Below are 19,042 nucleotides of genomic sequence, written 5' to 3'. Positions count from 1 at the left end.
TCGGACCTTTGTGAAGATAGCGGATACGTACATCGGACTAAAGGCTAAAACCAAACGGATTGGACTGGTCATTAATGCATCGAAGACGAAGTAGATGAAAGAAAGAGATTTAGGTTAGAGGTGATGGAATCGAGGTGGTCGACGAGTTCGTGTACTTGGGGTCACTGGTAACTGCTGAAATTCTTCGGCGCATTATGGCAGGAATCGCGCATATTCTGGTCTCCGAAAGACGCTCCGATCGAGTAGAATACGCCACCGCATCAAGTTGATCATCTACAGGATACTGATCAGACCGGTAGTCCTTCACGGCTATCAGATTTGGACTATGCTTGTGGAGGTTCGACGCGCTCTTGCGGTCTTCGAGCGGAAGGTGTTGCATCTTATCCTGGACTGGACTGCAGATGGAGAACGGAATGGAACGGCGAATGAATCACGAACTGCACGAGCTGGTAGGAGAGCCATCTATCGTCCACAAAATTGGTAGGTTGCTGGGCATGTCGTGAGGATGTCTGGTAAAGGTGTTTCTTGAAACAAATTCATCAGGAACGAGATAAAGAGGTGCACAGTGGGCAAGGTGGATCGATCAGGTGGAACACGATCCACGGACCCTACGCAGACTGTAGACTTGGTGAACTGCAACCATGGACCGAGTGGAGTAGTTAGCATTTTTTGACCTATAAAAAAGCATAAAACTTCCAATTTCTGAACATTTTTTTGACACCGAAACTTCTAGATCGTGTATTTCCTGTAAAGAAATTGTTTTAAAGATCACCTTTTTTGTAAGTAGGAAAGTTTTCGAGCTGGAAACTTCTCAATTTTTCTCAAAAAACAGTTTTTCGAGACAACACCTTAAAGTTTTATGCATTTCTTAGACATTTGGTTTACAAAAAATCGATTTTGTAATTTTATGACAAACAATTAAACTGCTTTATAAAAAGTTCCTGTGCCGTTTTTCATAGATCAAAAAAGTAAGCTCGCTTTAAGGTTCCACATACCGAAGTTCGATTGAGCTAAAGTTTTGCATGGGGAATTTTTTCTCGAGAAGACAATGCTTCTGAGCCTTACTGCTAAACGAAATTCGAAGATCAAGTTTTGACTCACTAATGAAAGGTAATGAGCAGTTCCACATAAATGCCCCAGTTTTAATATTTTTTTTTTTCATTGTCATTTTTTATGTGGCTCAAACCTTTGCATGAACAATATAATAAACTCAAACCTTTGCATGAACAATATAATAATCTTTTCCAAAAATTTTACCTTTTTTTCCTGGTTTCTCCATGATCAGACCAGGGGGGGTTTGAACCCTATCTTACCTGTGCTTGTTTCACCCACAAGTCTACCCAATCCAAATGTGGTAAAATTCATTTTCCACCACTCACTCCACAGAAAGTAACATTCAAACTAAACCAAAGCCTTGATGGCCAAATAATAACATACCGTCGAATCCCTTTATAGCGACATCGCAAGGGACTGTCGTTATAGCGAAATGTCGCAATAATACGAAGAATTTTTGTATATGTAGAACAAATGGTATCGTTGAGAATAGATTATATATGATATTATAGATTCAGTAATGTCGTTATAGAGAGATTCGACTGTACTATTGTCGTAATAAAGAATGACAATGAGTTTTGGTATGCCGTTATAGAGGAAGGCCATAATAGTGGAATGTCGCAATAAAACGAAGAGCTTTAGTATAAAACTGAGGGGCCTTTGGGGCCAACACTGCTAGGATTAGTTCACCTAACGATTGGTCGCTATAGCGAGATTTGTCGTTACTAAAAAATGTCGTTTTAGAGGAATTCAACAGTACTTAAGTCAATTTGGAGAGTTAAGTCAGTGGTTAATGATCATAATTTTAATAATGACAAAAATACAATCAGGTTGAGAAATTTGAAATTCATTGTAGAATAAGAATTTTTAAATTCATTGTAGAATGAGAATTGAGCCCCATACTCGGACTTGATAAACAAAATTTTCAAATAAACAGACATGTTCAGCAGCGCTACAGAGCTGCCTGTGTGACGATGCTTCTCACACAGACGGGAGATCCAAAATTTAGTGATGCGGAAGGTGATCCAATCACCAGTGCCATCTACCTGTTTCCTCTGTTGCTTCGTCCGCTATGCATGGTTGCGATATTCTTGAAATCGTCGCCTGCTGCGCACCCGGTGGACATGTCGTTGTGCAATCGAGCGAGCAAAATAACAACAAATCGTTTATAAAGTCAAATTGTTTGTATAGTTTAAGGTCGACTGTGCTGGGAAAGAAAGGGGTTGTTGTTTAGTTTGCTTTAAACTGACACTGAGCGTTTCGCTTGCTATTGGGTCTTGTTTTCAACTCTGTTTGGTTGAAATATGCGTTTAACAAGGCTCTACACTTTTTAATAGTACAATAGTAAGCGTGAAATAATCGAAATTTTTCGCATCTTGGTGAAAGCATAGCTAAGAAAGTTACTAACTAAGCGGTTGATTTAAGAATGAAAACATTTGTTGTTTCCCATGGATGTTTGCGGTTTTTCAATTTGACCCCCTATGTTGCCGTGACACGGAATTTACGTCAAAAATCCATTTGCGTTGCATTGTACAATTTAGCGGAGAGTTACTAAATTGGCTATTTGTTGTAAAAGACCTTAGTGTACTACTTGACTATTATTTCACAAGCAAGAGTAATTTAAATGCTAACTTTCATGTGCATTGTGATTGTTGTATTTTTAGTAAGATTTTAAATAATAATAAGGCAAGCTCTTTAATACTTCAATGTTGCCAGAACTAATTATATTCTTGAGACATTTTACTAACATCAATTTTGTTGAATTGAATGTGTTTTCTTGCAAAAATTAAATGTTAAATAATATTTGAATATCGTACGAGAAATTTTGCTGCGAAGTCTGTGTATAATAAACAGAAGGTCGAGTCCGAATCGGAATGTAGCACCAGCTTTGCTTTACAAGAAATTTTATAAGATTTTCCCAGGATGTTTTCCACACTATAAAAATTATTACAACTTTTATTTACAAATGAGCAAATATGAATTGAAAAAAAAAAACAATATCTTACATCAATAATGTCAGTGCCGTTTCTGCTTTCGTGGCGAATAGACGTTATTTTTTCAGTTAGCTACGACTCGCACTTAACAATAAACCACACGAAATACTGTACGGTGCTTTTTTTCGGTTCGTTTTGTGCTGTGGTGACAATAGCCTGCACATTAGAAGCAGTTCAACTTCCCCGCAGCGGCGGGTGCTGGATACCCCGCTACCAGCACCGAGAAGCAGCTGCTGACACCGATAGCAGCAGAAGCAAATCCCCTCTCCTCACCGCCGGGATCTGGATACCCCGCTAACAGTACGGATCAGCTACTGGATAGTGATCATCCTCTGACATCCACAAGGTTGCGTGTAGGACACGGCAGCTGAAAAAAAAACCGACCTGGATATTCGGTGAAGTATTCTGTTTTTATTATTTTTATTTATTTATTCTTTGCCCATTTATACGAGTGACTTTTTTTAAATTTTAATTCATTTTACTTGGACAAATTGTTTTTTCATTTAATCACCTTAACTTGGTACCCCATTTATACACGGTTGTTTACCGTTAGTGTGCGGTAGAGCATATTGCTCCCGCAAACATGAACGATATGGACAACATGCAGGTGGGATTGTTCCTAGACGTTGAAACGAATGGAGAGGTGATTGAAATATCACCCCGCAGCTCCCCGCTTCCATCTCCACTGCCATCCCCTGCACCTAGTCCACCAAATCCGAACGTGTTAGCTAACGTTCGTATAAAAGCTTACCCGGATGAATTTAAGGGCCCGTACGCTGTCTACTTCCGGCCCATAAAGAAACCATTGAATGTTTTGCGCATTGGCAAGGACCTGACAGAACGGTTTTCGGACGTAACCGAAATCACCAAGGTGAGGCCGAACAAACTGCGAGTTGTCGTGAATAGCTTGAAGCAAGCAAACGCAATTGCTTGCTGCGAGCTCTTCACGAGAGAGTATCGCGTGTACATCCCTGCCAAGGATGTAGAGATCGACGGTGTTGTGACCGAAGGGAATCTCACTGTCGATGACATTTTGCGTCATGGGGTTGGCTGTTTCAAGAACCCAATGATGCAAGATGTAAAGATATTGGATGTCAAGCAATTGCATTCAGTGTCCATCGATGAAGGAAAGAAGAAATTCTTTCCTTCGGATTCCTTTCGGGTAACATTTGCCGGATCTGCACTGCCGAACTATATCCTTTTGCATAAGGTTCGTCTACCTGTACGCCTGTTTGTACCGCGGGTCATGCACTGCCATAACTGCAAGCAGTTAGGTCACACAGCCACCTACTGTTGCAACAAGGCACGCTGCAGCAAGTGCGGAGGCAATCATGCTGAGACCACTTGCAGTGAGGATACTGAAAAGTGTCTTTACTGCGAGGGAACTCGGCATGACCTTTCGGCATGTCCCGCGTACAAACAGCGCGAGGAGAAAATAAAGCGTTCCCTCAAGGAACGATCAAAGCGCTCTTTTGCAGAAATGCTTAAGAGGGCTGAGCCACCCTCGACAGGAAACATCTTTTCCTTTTTGCCAACCGATGAGGGTACATCTGACGATCCCGTCGAAGGGTGTTCTTATGCCATGCCAGAAGGATCTAGGAAGAGGAGAATAGTAAACTCTCCTAATCTTTCTCGCAAAGGTCGTAAGATAACCCCTAGCGGAATGACCAATAAACCTACGCAAAAAAGAAGCGGTGAAGAAAAACCGAAGCAAGTACCTCCCGGTTTTAATTTCAAATCTAACCAGGAGTACCCACCGCTTCCTGGGGCACCAAAAACCCCTCGTGCACCCATTTCTCGATCAGAGGATAAAAAAGAAACAGGGTTTATAAATTTCTCTGATATTGTGGACTGGATATTCAAAACATTCAACATAACAGATCCCCTTAGAAACATTCTTCTTGCCCTCCTCCCTACAGTGAAAACATTTTTGAAACAACTAGCAGCAACTTGGCCCCTCATTTCAGCTATCATATCTTTCGATGACTAAGACGGCGAAAGAGGTTAGGAGTTTTATCACTGTATTACAGTGGAATTGCAGAAGTATCATCCCCAAACTCGATTTATTTTCTCATTTAATAAACACTTATAATTGTGACGCTTTTGCGCTTTGTGAAACTTTCCTAAATTCAAATAATCAACCCAATTTCCACGATTTTAACATAATCCGTCGAGACCGAGACTCACATGGTGGAGGGGTACTTTTAGGGATCAGAAAGTGCTACTCCTTTTTTAGAATCAACCTCCCTCGGATCTCGAACATTGAAGTCGTTGCCATTCAAACAAATATGAATGGAAAAGACCTTTGCATTGCTTCGATATATATTCCTCCATCCGTGCGGATTGAACAGAGGCAACTTTCTGACATAGCAGAATTGCTTCCCGCACCTTTTTTGATTTTGGGAGATTTTAACTCCCACTGTCTGCAATGGGGATCGCAATACGACGACGCCCGATCTTCTTTAATTTGTAACTTGATCGACGACTTCAATATGACACTTTTGAATACTGGGGAAGCGACACGTGTACCTAATCCTCCAGCACGTGAAAGCGTGCTAGACCTATCCCTTTGCTCGACATCACTAGCGTTAGATTGCCAGTGGAAAGTAATCAATGATCCTCACGGTAGTGATCATCTTCCAATCGTTATTTCAATTGCTAATGGTTCAACTCCCGCGAATCCAATCAATATGTCATACGACCTCACACGTAACATTGATTGGAAGCGTTATGAGACTTTCATAGCGGAAAATCTCGAGTCTCACGAGGAACTTCCTCCGGAGGAAGAATACGCGTTCCTTTCTGGCTTGATTATCGACGCCGCGACTCAAGCTCAGACGAAACCAATACCCGGGACAACAATTAGACGGCGTCCTCCTACCAAGTGGTGGGACAAAGAGTGCTCTGAACTGTACGCGCGAAGGTCCTCGGCATATAAGGACTACCGAAAGTATGGCTCGGTTAAGCTGCTTCGAAGGTACGAGATACTGGACAGGCAGATGAAGAGCTTAATGAAAGCGAAAAAACGCGGATACTGGCGGCGCTTCGTAAACGCGTTATCAAGGGAAACAGCGATGAGCACTCTTTGGGATACCGCCAGGCGCATGCGGAATCGTAACGTTTCGAATGAGAGCGAGGAGTATTCAGATCGCTGGATACTCGATTTTGCCAAAAAGGTCTGCCCGGACTCTGTTCCGGAACAGAAGATTTTTCGCGACGCGTTTTCAGTAACTACGGAAGAGCCCCCATTTTCGATGTTGGAATTTTCGATGGCTCTCCTTTCGTGCAACAATAAAGCTCCAGGGTTGGATAGAATAAAATTCAACTTGTTGAAGAATCTACCCGATTCTGCAAAAAGACGCTTGTTGAACTTGTTCAACAAGTTTCTTGAGCTAAACATTGTTCCGCACGACTGGAGGGAGATAAAAGTCATTGCTATTCAAAAACCCGGAAAACCTGCCTCTGATCACAATTCTTATAGGCCGATTGCTATGCTCTCTTGCCTCCGGAAATTAATGGAGAAAATGATCCTCTTACGGTTAGACAAATGGGTCGAAACAAACGGTTTACTTTCAGATACTCAATTTGGCTTTCGCCGGGGCAAAGGGACGAATGATTGCCTAGCGTTGCTTTCTACTGAAATTCAACTCGCCTTTGCTCGAAAAGAGCAAATGGCTTCTGCATTTTTGGACATTAAGGGGGCTTTTGACTCTGTCTCTGTAGAAGTTTTAACCGAGAAACTTCATTCGCAGGGACTTTCACCAAATTTAAATAATTTTTTGCTCAATTTGTTGTCAGACAAGCATATGTATTTCTCACATGGTGATTCGACAACTTCCCGCATTAGTTACATGGGTCTTCCCCAGGGCTCATGTTTAAGCCCTCTCTTATATAATTTTTACGTTAATGACATCGATGAATGTATTGCCAATTCATGCACGCTACGGCAACTTGCGGACGATAGCGTTGTATCCATTACTGGTAGCGAGGCTAGCGATCTGCAAGGACCATTGCAAGATACTTTAGACAATTTGTCTGAATGGGCTCTTAAGCTGGGTATCGAATTCTCTCCGGAGAAAACTGAGTTGGTCGTTTTTTCTAGGAAGCATAACCCAGCTCAGCTGCAGCTCCTACTAACGGGTAAAACGATCTCTCAGGTTTTAGTCGCTAAATATCTCGGGGTCTGGTTCGACTCTAAATGCACCTGGGCTTGTCATACTAGGTATCTGACACAAAAATGCCAACAGAGGATTAATTTTCTTCGTACGATTACCGGAACCTGGTGGGGTGCCCACCCAGGAGACCTTTTAAGGTTATACCAAACAACGATACTGTCAGTTCTTGAATACGGTTGTTTCTGCTTTCGCTCCGCTGCGAAAACACACATTATAAAACTAGAAAGAATACAATATCGTTGTTTGCGTATTGCCTTGGGCTGCATGCAGTCGACCCATACGATGAGTCTTGAAGTGCTAGCGGGTATTCTTCCGTTGAAACATCGCTTTTGGAATCTCTCTTACCGGATACTTATTCGATGCACGATCATGAACCCATTAGTAATTGAAAATTTCGAGAGGTTGGTCGACCTTCAATCTCAATCCAGATTTATGACTTTATATTTTGACTATATGGCTCAAGACATTAATCCTTCTTCATACGATTCCTCCAATGTCGCACCTTTAAATACTTCAAATAATGCTATATTCTTCGACACCACCATGAAAGAAGACACTATTGGTATCCCGGATCAATTACGACCGCAAGAGATCCCTAAGATTTTTTCCAATAAGTTCAAACATGTTAGTTGTGATAAAAGGTTTTTCACTGACGGATCTAATCTAGATGAGTCCACTGGCTTCGGTGTTTTCCACGAAAATTTTACCGCCTCCTACAAACTCGATGCTCCTGCTTCCGTGTACACCGCAGAACTTGCTGCTATTCAGTACTCCCTTGGGATCATCGAAACCCTACCCATAGACCACTACTTCATCTTCACAGACAGTCTCAGTGCCATAGAGGCTCTGCGATCGATGAAGACTGTGAAGCACACCCCGTATTTCCTGGGGAAAATACGACGGTTCTTAAGTGCTTTAACAGATAAAAATTACCGGGTTACCTTAGCGTGGGTCCCTTCTCATTGTTCCATTCCGGGCAATGAGAAGGCTGACTCTTTAGCTAAGGTGGGTGCTATTGATGGCGATATTTATGAAAGACCAATTGCTTACGATGAATTTTACAGCATTTTGCGTCAGAGAACACTCAATAGCTGGCAATCATTATGGAACTCAGATGAACTGGGACGGTGGCTACATTCCATTTTTCCTAAGGTATCGACGAAAGCATGGTTCAAGGGGTTGGATGTAGGTCGCGACTTCATTCGCGTGATGTCCAGACTTATGTCCAATCACTACACGTTAAACACGCATCTCTTTCGTATAGGGCTTGTAGACAGTAATCACTGTGTTTGTGGTGATGGCTACCACGACATTGAGCATGTTGTTTGGTCGTGTTCCGAATTCTGTGATGTTAGGTCCAAGCTAACAGATTCCCTTCGGGCCCGAGGAAGACAGCTAAACGTTCCCGTTAGAGACATCCTGGCAAGCGGAGATTTCCAGTACATGTCAGAGCTTTACAGCTTTCTGAAAAACGCCGACATCAAAATTTAAACTCTTTTATCTAATTGTTAGATTTATCATCCCACTACACGAAAATTGATGGCTTATGGCTTATACTGAAGACACAAAAACGACAACCTGATTCGACTTTAGCGGTACCCGTAGAGGAAAAATTTCCAGATTCAAACAAACGGAATACGCAGTGCAATAATATTAAAAGAAATAATAGTTTACTAGCTAGCAATACTAGTAGCAATAATATTAAAGGAAATAATAGTTACTAGCAATAAGATATCAGTCGATAACAATAATTAAGTTATAAACAAACTCAACTCCCAACCCAAATATCCCTCACCAGAAAAATTGTATACATACTAACCCCAGTAAATCGGGCGTAACGATCACTCTCACTAACAAAGTTTGTTCTTTTTTTAAAGCAAAATTGATTGTAAACACTGCTCCGTTAAGCTACCGCAGATGAGCTAGAAAATAAACAACTTTAAAACTGAAAAAACTGATCAATAATGATTCAAATTTAACATTCATGTTCCGTCGCTAGTTTTGCGTATCACTACAGTTGTTGAAAAATTCGATAGCAGTATCGCGACACACTTTTCGCAAAACCTTTCCGGAAGGAGTGAGTGGTATTTTCTCGATAAAATGTACCCCACCACGCAGTCGCTTGAAATCAGCAAGTTCACGCTCCACAACTTGGTGAACATCGGTTTCACTCACGTCGCCATTGCCGCTTCTGGTTACCAAAGCAGTCACAAGATCATTTCCAGTAATTGGAATTCCAACTACACACACGTTTGCCACTCCAGGGAGTGTCGAAATTACGGTTTCAATTTCGCTGGGTGATATCTGGAAATTGTTGTACTTGATGATGTCCTTTTTACGATCTACTACAAACAGTATTCCGTCTTCGTCAAACCTTCCAATGTCTCCGGTATGCAGCCAGCCTTCCTTGTCCAGCATTTCATCCGTTGCTTTTTGGTTTCCATAGTAGCCAAGGAAACAGTATTCCATTTTAACAAGTATTTCTCCTTCTTTCCCAATATCTAGGGCATGTCCGAGATCATCTACTATTTTTGCCCGACAAGTTGGTCTTAAATATCCAGTGCATCCGTTTTTGTATATATTATTATCCGACAGTGTAACCACTCCCCCCGCTTCGGATAAGCCGTAGCCCACATGGAAATTAGCTTTCGGAACTAATTTTTCAAAGGATTGTTTCAGATCTGCTGAAACCATTGATCCACCGGAGAACAAAACTCGTAAGTTGCTAAAATCCGTTTTCAAAACACGTGGGTGTTTGAGCATGGCTATTGCAGCTGACGGTGGGAAAAATGCGAGTGACACTCGAAAGCGTTCAAGTAGATCTAGTGCTAAAGAAGGTTTAAAGGATTTCCGCGTGATAATGCGCGTTGCTCCACTGACCGTTCCCAGCAGTAGAAAGGCTACGCCAGACAACCAATATAAAGAACTGAAACCCAACAGCACATCCGTTGGCCGACAGTCCAACATACAAGCTATATTTGCAATGCATAGTGCATGCGATAGACATACTCCTTTAGAACGGCCCGTAGTTCCGGATGAGCATACAATGATAGCCAACTTCGTCGAAGGATCTTCAAAGTGAATTGGGCTGAAAAATAATATAGAAAATCAACGCTTGTTTTTTTTTTCATATTACTATTTTTTGCTGAATACTTACACGAACTTTTCTTCAATGTTAGTAGGTATCATCAACTCCTCTACGTGCCTGAACTCATCGACCTTCTCTCCAAAAACAAACACCACTGGATTTATGTTTGCCATTTTTATAGACTCTTGCATTTCATCCAACGTTTCCTGATCGCAGAAGACGACGCTTGGTTTGACCTTTTCCAGCATAAAACTTAAATCATCCCGTTTGAAGGTTGCATCCAGAGTATTCAACGGGATACCGAGAGCAAAGCAGGCGAAAACGACCGGAGCGACCAGTTCTCCGTTCCGCACGGCCATCGTAAAAACATCCTGCTGACCATAACCCAAGGCGATCAGGTTTTGCGCCACACGAACCGTTCGCAGGCGGGTCTCTGCACAAGTAACTCGAGCACCACTGTCGGCACTGATCTGTGTCACCGAATCGGGTGTTTTGGCCAACACTGCTAGGATTAGTTCACCCAACGATTGATTTGGGTTCAGTAGCGGCGGTGTTTTGGTGCCGCTCCATACTTTTGTGGCAGGATCATAAAATGTGTAAACATCTCTCGGGGGAGGCATGATCGTTACAGTTTCGATGATTTGCACTACAAAAATTTAAATATTTATAATATATTAATATTTTTCAGTTCATAAATTAAAAAAAATACCAAGTAGATATAACAGATGAAATAATCCTAATACGACTGATATTGTGTTAAGAAAAAAAAAAAATAAAATATGCACAACACCTGCAATTCAAGCTTAACTATTTGATTAAACCACAGTATTAGAAAAGTCGGAGTGTTTTCTGTATAGCAAATATATTTTTTCTGTTCTCAATTTACAAGCTGAAAAAGTAAACTGACCAGTTTGTTGAGAAGTTATCGTTATTAAAACACATTTCAGCAACTCATCAAGCTATCATAAATTCATCCCACACACCATTGCATTGTTATCTTAGCATAAACAAAGATACATTTTTTGTGGGTCACTAGAATAAGCGTCGCCAACAAACGATTTGTCAGAGATTCAAATTATTTAGCTGATAAATAATGACAAGCTTCTAATTCTACTGATTACCTTTTAATATTCATGTTTGTACTAAGCGCATGAGGGCACATTGTCTCATAAGCATGATGTGCGTTCAAAAGCGGTAGCTGCGTGATTCAGCAAATAACTTGCTTGTCAAATGAAGAATATTTGAAGAAAATCTCATTGGTGAGCATTCACGCTCAACGGTTTTTTGGCGCATTACAAATATTTTTATCTATTTACAATAATTATTGTCTTTATGTTTAAACAGTAACTTACGGTTGATAAAAAAAAAGAACTTATTCACAATCGAGACACATCTTAACCGAACTGTTGCACAAATAGGAATGTATAGCGCAATGCCTTCCAGCAAGTACCTACTTCAATCTCTCAATGCAATCGTCCACCTTTGCTGAAAGCAGGTATACCTAACAGTTAAACAGCGAGCGCTTTAGTTCCGGATGTGCGTAATTTGCGCAGAGCTTTCCTACTCACCCACCCAGTTTTTTTTGCGCTGCGATCTTGTCACTGATTTATCGTTTACGGTAAAAAAGAGAAAAATGTACAGCTAGCGTTATATCAGCTATTGTAAATGTTGTGAAATTTCATTTGGTTCTTATATCAAAAACTTCATAAAATTGACACAAGGCTCCCACAGACTGACATTAAAAAATGCATCAAATGATCAGATCACATCCTTCGATTCGTTAGATTACACTCATTTCTGGTCAACATTCCAAAATCGTCGTATGGTACAGTTTTGAAGATCGTAAGTACAAAAACGACGACACTTTCTGTAAGACATCATCATTTCATGAAATAATTTCCAAAACGTGTTTTAATCAAATATTGGCTATACCCGTTGAGTAAAGATCTATTCTGTAGTTAAAAATTTAAATTGTTTTATTCGGACGGCAGCTTATTATGATTTTATTGAGTTCCACAATATTCTTTAATCCATAGTCGAATCTATCGAGTGAATCTTTTCATGATTTTTTTTTCCTGTCCCGATTTTCCTTTTTCTGTTTGCTCTGACTTTTTGAAAATAACTGAATACCACCCAATATGGATATTTCTGAATAAAGGTAAAGTACAGAAGCCAAAAGTCGAGGGTGTTGTCGTTCCGATAAAACCAATCATTTCAAACGATTTGTCTTTTGACTTTGATTATCTCCTACGGCCGATTATTCGTACATTTGCAGATTATAAACGAATCGCAAGAAATCAGGGAATTTGGAATGTTTAAAATTATTTAAATAAACACAAAAATAGGCGGAACGAAGTTTGCCGGGTCAGCTAGTCTTCTATAAACGTAATGATAATTCTGATTTTTTGAAGTGCCAACTCGTAAAAAAGCTGAATTTTCTTTAGTTTACTAGGTCGGAAAGCCACTGCGTACCAGCAGTACACCCGTACTAGTTGGCATAAAATAGACCCCAGTGTGGTCCATAGCATAAGCCCAGCAACTCCTATCCCTACCTCCACGTGGTACCGACTGGGATATGAGCAACCAAGGGAAGATCGGTGGACCGGTGGGAACTTGGTCGTATGCTGACAGGGAAGGGGAAGTTGTTCTCCTTGGAGAGCAGCTTGCCTGAGCGTCTGTTCCCCAGGTCAGGGGCGGCTCAAACAGCGACTGATCCGGAGCTGAACTATGAAATGCGGTGTCTCGCCAGCTACATCCAAGACGGCGGCCCCGTCGCGAGACTAGGCATCGCAGCCCTATAAGGCAGCATGCTGAAAATAAACGTACTACGAACAATCCAGAGAATGATACGAATCGGAACAATCGGTATTGACCTAGGCAAACGAAAAAGGGCAACGATTGGAAACTTGGTACTTGGAATGTTAGGACTCTGCTCGAACCGGCACGCGTGGGCATCTTGGCCAGAGAGCTACGGAAGGCAAATGTGGAGGTAGCAGCCATACAAGAGGTGCGTTGGCCTAAAACCGGAGAACGTGAATTTCGGGCGGTTGATCCGACCGCGGGCACATCTTTCAAGTATCACATCTACTACAGTGGCGGCGATAGAGCGGAACGGGGCGTCGGTTTCGTGCTACTTGGATACCAAATGAAGCGTGTTATTAGGCGGAGGCCTATTAATGACCGTCTATGCGTATTGAGGATCAAGGGCAGATTCATTAATTACAGCCTTATCAAAGTGTACGCGCCGACAAACGATAAAACCGATGACGTAAAGGAGGAGTTCTATGAGCTCCTCGAGAAAACGTATGGAGACTGTCCACAGCACGGTATAAAGATCGTCATCGGAGATACGAACGCACAAGTCAGACGAGAGGAGTTCTTTCGTCCCGTTATTGGTAGGGAAACCCTTCACTCTACCACCAACGACAACGGCTTAAGGTTAGTGAACTTCGCCGCGGCCAGGGGAATGGCCATCTGTAGTACCCATTTTGCACGTCTGAACATTCGGAAGCACACCTGGAAACACCCCAATGGAGAGGCCTGCTCCCAGATCGACCAGTTGCTGATCGACGGCCGGCACTTTTCAGACGCCATAGATGTGCGGTCCTTACTGGGGCCAAACATCGACTCCGATCACTATCTCGTGGTAGGCAAGATTCGCGCCCGGTTGTCCAACGTATCTAAATCGAGATCGGCGGGGAAGATACGTATGGACATCCAGAGGTTATCAGCGGAAGGAGTTGCTGCAGAGTATACTCGGAAAATTGATAGACGGATCGGTGAACCAACTGGAGTGGACCTGAACGAGCAGGGGAAGCACATACATGATGCGGTCAGCGAGACAGCGCGAGAAGTGATAGGCATGACAACGGGAACTACGCGTAGTGGGTGGTTCGATGCTGAGTGCCTAGAGCTGACGGAGGAGAAGAACCGAGCCTACGCCAACACGTTAGTAGGAGCTAATCGTGTAACGCGTCAGATGCGGTAGAAATACCGGGAGGCAAGAGCTGCCGAAAAGAGGCTTCATCGCCGTAAGAAACGTGAGCACTACGATCACGTTCTCGCGGAGGCGGAGAATGGGGTCCTAAAGTTTTAAACGGTTTTCTGATTTTTATATATCAGCTGGAAGAGTGTAATTTTCTGAGCAAAACGTGATTTTTAAAAAATGTTAAGCATTGTACTTTGATTTTTAAATGAAGGATAAAATCTGCTCGAAATGCCTAAAATGACAGTTCTCTCATATACCGTACATGGGCGAAACGTCATCTTAGACCTTTCGAGCAGTTTTTCTATTATTCATTTAAAAATCGTAGGAAAACAATCAACGTTTTTTAAAAATCACGTTTTGCTCAGAAAACGCGGCTTTTTCGATTGATATATAAAAACCGGTATAGCTTTAGGACCCTATTGGTTCAACAGGCACGACACAAGGAGCTTCTATAGAACGATCAACGGAATCAGGAACCGGACTGTGCTAGTACCTGCCATGTGCAATGACAGGGAGGGGAACCTGATTACCGATAAATTGCAGGTGGCCAGGCGTTGGAAGCAACATTTTGAAGTGGTGTTGAACGGTGAGAAAGGTAGGAGAGTCATCGAAGGGAACAGGATAGAAATTGGGGAGTGTAATATCTTATGTTACCGCCGTAACTAGACTTAACACAAGCTTTAGTCCTCGAATAAGGCAGGTATTAGACGAAGCAAATATTTTCTATTTTTCAATACAGATTTTATTTTGTGCAAATAAAAATCGTACCAAAAATAGCAAATATTTGCGTCGTCTAATACCTGCTTAAGGCTTAGGTAAAGCTTAAGAAAAAAGCACTTAAATTCTTACCTGGCTATTTAGCCACTTTATCTCAGAAAATCTGTCGAACTAGCTGGCGTAATCACGCAAGACGGAGGAGACGCTATCCCAAGTCCGGGAGAGCTGGATGTTGGTCGGAAACAACTTAACCAGAGGACCTGGAGAACACTAGCGGATGCACTATGAACTTTTATATTTGCACTTCAAACTTAAGTCCCAAAGTGGACTACTTAAAGCGCGGATTTTTCGGTACGTTTTGTCGCGAGAGAAAAGAACGTGTTCACTGTTTAGAATATCAATTCGAACTGAGCCTGGAGAGCCCGTTCCAGGATCATTTTATTTCTCTTACCATTTTCTGACAGTGTTGCGCGGAACGTATTAAATATCGTTTCCGCGTTCCACTGAACTGAAAAATCGCAGGGTTGTAAAAACCTGCTATAAATACAAGGGATACCACAGGGAGGACGGACAAGCTGTGGACCAACCAACATTGGACGAGGTGAAGAATGCTTGCAAAGAGCTAAAGAACCACAAAGCCGCTAGGAAGGACGGCTTACCGGCCGATCTTTTCAAAGTTGGGAGCGAGCGGCTGTGTAGTGCAATTCACCAGGTTATCCTAAGGGTATGGCCTGAGGAACAACTACCTACGGACTGGTTGGAAGGACTCATATGCCCTATCTACAAGAAGGGACATAGACTCGACTGTAGTAATTATAGAGGCATAACCCTCCTCAATTCCGCTCACAAAATTCTCTCCCGTATCCTGTTCCAGCGACTGAGGCCGTTGCAGGAAGCCTTTGTTGGAGAATACCAATGCGGTTTTTGAGTGGGGCGATCTACAACGGACCAGATGTTCACCTTGAGACAGGTTCTCGACAAGTTTCGAGAACACAACTTGCAGACGCATCATATGTTCATAGACTTTAAGGCGGCGTACGACACAGTGAAACGCAACGAGCTGTGGCGAATAATGCTAGAACATGGTTTCCCAACAAAACTAATTAAACTGTTACGTGCGACGCTTGACGGTTTCACATCAGGCGTCAGGACAGAGGGCGAATTTTCGGACGCGTTTGTGACGTTGGATGGTCTGAAGCAAGGTGACGGAACTTGCTCTTCAACATAGCTTTGGAAGGTGCAATACGAAGGGCAGGTGTGCAAAGGAGCGGCACCATCATCACTAAGTCTCACATGGTTCTGGGCCTTTTCGGACGACATTGATATAATTAGTGTTAACCGTAGAGCAATTGAGGAGGCCCTTACGGCTTTCAAAAGGGAAGCTGCGAGAATTGGACTCACCATAAACACTGCCAAAACGAAGTACATGGTAGCTGGCAGAGAGCGTGGTAGTTCTACGGGTGTTGGCGCTGCGGTGGAGATGGATGGGGATACTTTCGAAGTGGTCGACGAATTTGTTTATCTTGGTACTTTCGTGACATGTGACAACGAGTTGAGCCGCGAGGTGAAGAGGCGGATTGCGGTGGCGAATAGGGCTTATTACGGATTGCGTAGCCAGCTTAGGTCCCGTAGCCTACAGATCCGTACGAAATTTGCGCTCTATAGGACTCTGATCCTCCCGGTGGCGCTCTACGGACATGAATCGTGGACGTGGGAGGAGGCCGATCGACGAGCGCTTGGGGTCTTCGAGCGTAGAATCAAACAAACTAGAGAACGGGGTGTGGCGCAGGCGCATGAATCACGAGCTGTACGAAGTATACAAACACGCTGATATTGTCAAGCTGATGAAACACGCCAGGTTACAGTGGGCTGGACATGTAGCACGGATGGCGGATGAGCGACCGGCAAATAGAGAACCGGATAGAGGCCGACGACTTCGAGGCAGACCGCGCACGCGCTGGATGTGTGCTGTCGACGAGGATGCCAGAGCAGCGGGTGTAAGGGAAGACTGCAGAGTAGCAGCCCAAGACCGAGTTTTGAGGAGACGTATTCTGGATTCGGCATAGGATCTTAATAATCTGGTGCCATAAAAGTAAAAGTAGTACTAGGTCGAAAAACAAAAATTTCACTGGGATAAGTGCAACACAATGTTTACGACTGAAATTATAAACGAGGTGTTCAAAGTTTCAGAACATAAGATTAGAATACTTCAGGACAAAAAGTTGATGATTTTTTTCAAGTTCTTTGGCAAGCAATCTGCAGTTTTTATAATCACAAGCATAATCAAGAGGAAAATTTACTAGAAAATAGAAGGATGCTGTCTGCTTAGGTGGTAACTCTAATACTAATGTTTCAATACAATTTAGTAGACCACAGCCACACACCCAGTAGGTCTTCGTCTGAATAAAAATACCTACCTACAAAACATAAGTATCTTTCCTTAAGACATGTCGTTAAACTAGGGAACGTCAAATTCGGTTTTTGAAACAATTTATTGTATTGGCAACAGCGATTTATTTCCCAATATTAAAAAAATTGTTTATGCGTAACAATTTCGAAAGGCCAAAAATGGATCAATAATTATTATTATTTATATTTCTTTCTAATTTTCCGAACACAGCACAGCGGTACTAAACCTAACTAAAAAAGTAGGTAGCAGAAAAAGGTGGGCTTTTTAAAAATTAGAAGCAAACGAATCTGGTTCTATGTATGTAAAAACCAATTTTTCCCTGGATTCTCATTGACTTTTGTTGGTACTTCTCCAGTTTTCCAACCACTCACTCACTTTTGTAAGGTTATCCTCTAGATCAGAATCTTTGTCGCTTTGCAGTTCGTAGATTATTGCACTGAGGTATGAGTCTTTGGCCTCGTCTAGGGGAATTTGGAAAATTTCGCATTCCATGTTTGATCGCACCTTGCGCTCATTATAACCTCGTTCTTGAAGTCGCTCGTACAGTATCGAAGTGCCACAACGTACTACGTACACAACATCGAACCAGCGCTGCGGAAAAAACTCCGAACTGTGGTACTCAACAACATTGCCTCCCTCTTGCATGATCGGTTCCAGATAGTCCAAAAGTCGATCCTCATCCAATACCGGACACTCGAACTCTTCGTCATACTCTTCGACGAAACCATGCTCGCTGACAATGTCCGACACATTTTGCCACTTGAAACCGAACTTTTTAGCCAATCGCTGACTGAGGTAAGATTTTCCCACACCGGGCGTGCCTAAAATTAGATACAATTCGTTACCTTTTTGCTTATTTCGACCAAATCTAAGGTCGGCTTCACAAGACTGTTCACCCTTTCCCCACAACACCATTCACTTACCTGTAATTAAAATGTTCGGCTGCTTCATTTAGTACTTTCTCCTTTACTTTTGGCAAAATGTGAGCTACTGGAAGACAATTCCAGCTCTTAACTTTTTTAGTATAAACGGAACCGATAGGTCAGACTTGGAGCAGGTTTCACGCCCATCCACTAGATTCAACGTTGTCCTTTTGCGTGGTGATACTCCCAGACGCTTTGTTTGCTTCTCTAGACACAATATGCCTTCTACTCCGGATGCCGTTGCTTGTGTGATGTGTGGTTTTGATTGGGGTTTTTGACAGTCTTACAACCAGTAGGGTTGCTGATTTTATCGATATTTAATACTATCGATATTTGCTCGTCGCAATATCGATATTTGTAACCGATATTGGGGCATCTGATATTATCGATATTTTGATATTGCGACTCGATATAGACCTTTTCACGTACGAATGTGTTAGTTCAACTAGTTGAGGAAAATATTTACAAATAGCTGTTTTGTTTGCAATGCTATGTTTTTAGCAGCTGGACAAATATTCAGTTGAACATTCATTATATGTTTCAAACTTATTTCTAAATACAGTTTTTCATTCGTGATCGGAAATCGGAAGAAGCTGCTGAACATAATCGACCAAAAATGGTTAAAAGTGATAAAAGTCGAAGCAACGAGATGCGATGATTTTGAGTTTGGAGGAAACAAAAACAACTTTACACG

The 19,042-nt window shown here is 42.2% G+C and overlaps 2 protein-coding genes across 9 annotated transcripts; both read right to left on the bottom strand.

The window, feature by feature from the left end:
• Positions 1 to 1,977: 1,977 nt before the first annotated feature.
• LOC129717756 (probable 4-coumarate--CoA ligase 1) lies at positions 1,978 to 11,761 on the bottom strand. 8 transcript variants are annotated; one of them, XR_008726737.1, is made up of 5 exons: positions 11,101 to 11,207; positions 10,380 to 10,956; positions 9,042 to 10,310; positions 3,060 to 3,431; positions 1,980 to 2,988 (listed from the first exon to the last, which is right to left on the bottom strand). XR_008726737.1 is itself a non-coding variant. In XM_055667889.1 (3 exons), the coding sequence occupies exons 2-3, from the start codon at positions 10,928 to 10,930 to the stop codon at positions 9,218 to 9,220; spliced, it is 1,644 nt and encodes a 547-aa protein (XP_055523864.1). In that variant the 5' UTR covers positions 10,931 to 10,956; positions 11,663 to 11,761; the 3' UTR covers positions 4,577 to 9,217. The 8 variants fall into 8 exon arrangements, 4 of the variants coding, with proteins under 4 accessions (XP_055523864.1, XP_055523866.1, XP_055523863.1 ...); XR_008726735.1 differs by having other exon boundaries at positions 1,978 to 3,431; XR_008726736.1 differs by having other exon boundaries at positions 1,978 to 3,414.
• Positions 11,762 to 17,511: 5,750 nt separating this feature from the next.
• Positions 17,512 to 18,626, bottom strand: LOC129729763 (adenylate kinase isoenzyme 6 homolog). The gene is made up of 2 exons (XM_055688585.1): positions 18,349 to 18,626; positions 17,512 to 18,246 (listed from the first exon to the last, which is right to left on the bottom strand). The coding sequence occupies exons 1-2, from the start codon at positions 18,374 to 18,376 to the stop codon at positions 17,753 to 17,755; spliced, it is 522 nt and encodes a 173-aa protein (XP_055544560.1). The 5' UTR covers positions 18,377 to 18,626; the 3' UTR covers positions 17,512 to 17,752.
• Positions 18,627 to 19,042: the final 416 nt, after the last annotated feature.

The sequence above is a fragment of the Wyeomyia smithii genome, chromosome 1 (genome assembly GCF_029784165.1).
Source record: "Wyeomyia smithii strain HCP4-BCI-WySm-NY-G18 chromosome 1, ASM2978416v1, whole genome shotgun sequence".
NCBI classification, from domain to species: domain Eukaryota; kingdom Metazoa; phylum Arthropoda; class Insecta; order Diptera; family Culicidae; genus Wyeomyia; species Wyeomyia smithii.
The sequence above is the reverse complement of the archived record's forward strand: the minus strand, read 5'-3'. Positions and strand labels throughout refer to the sequence as shown.

What these genes read in the sequence shown, in the direction of transcription:
- LOC129717756 (XM_055667889.1), bottom strand. Translation starts at nt 10,930, where the DNA reads ATGCCTCCCCCGAGAGATGTTTACACATTTTATGATCCTGCCACAAAA. An exon ending in AACATTGAAGAAAAGTTCGT is followed by an intron (nt 10,311 to 10,379) that starts GTAAGTATTCAG and finishes ATTATTTTTCAG; the next exon opens with CCCAATTCACTTTGAAGATC.
- LOC129729763 (XM_055688585.1), bottom strand. Translation starts at nt 18,376, where the DNA reads ATGAAGCAGCCGAACATTTTAATTACAG. An exon ending in GCCGAACATTTTAATTACAG is followed by an intron (nt 18,247 to 18,348) that starts GTAAGTGAATGG and finishes ATCTAATTTTAG; the next exon opens with GCACGCCCGGTGTGGGAAAA.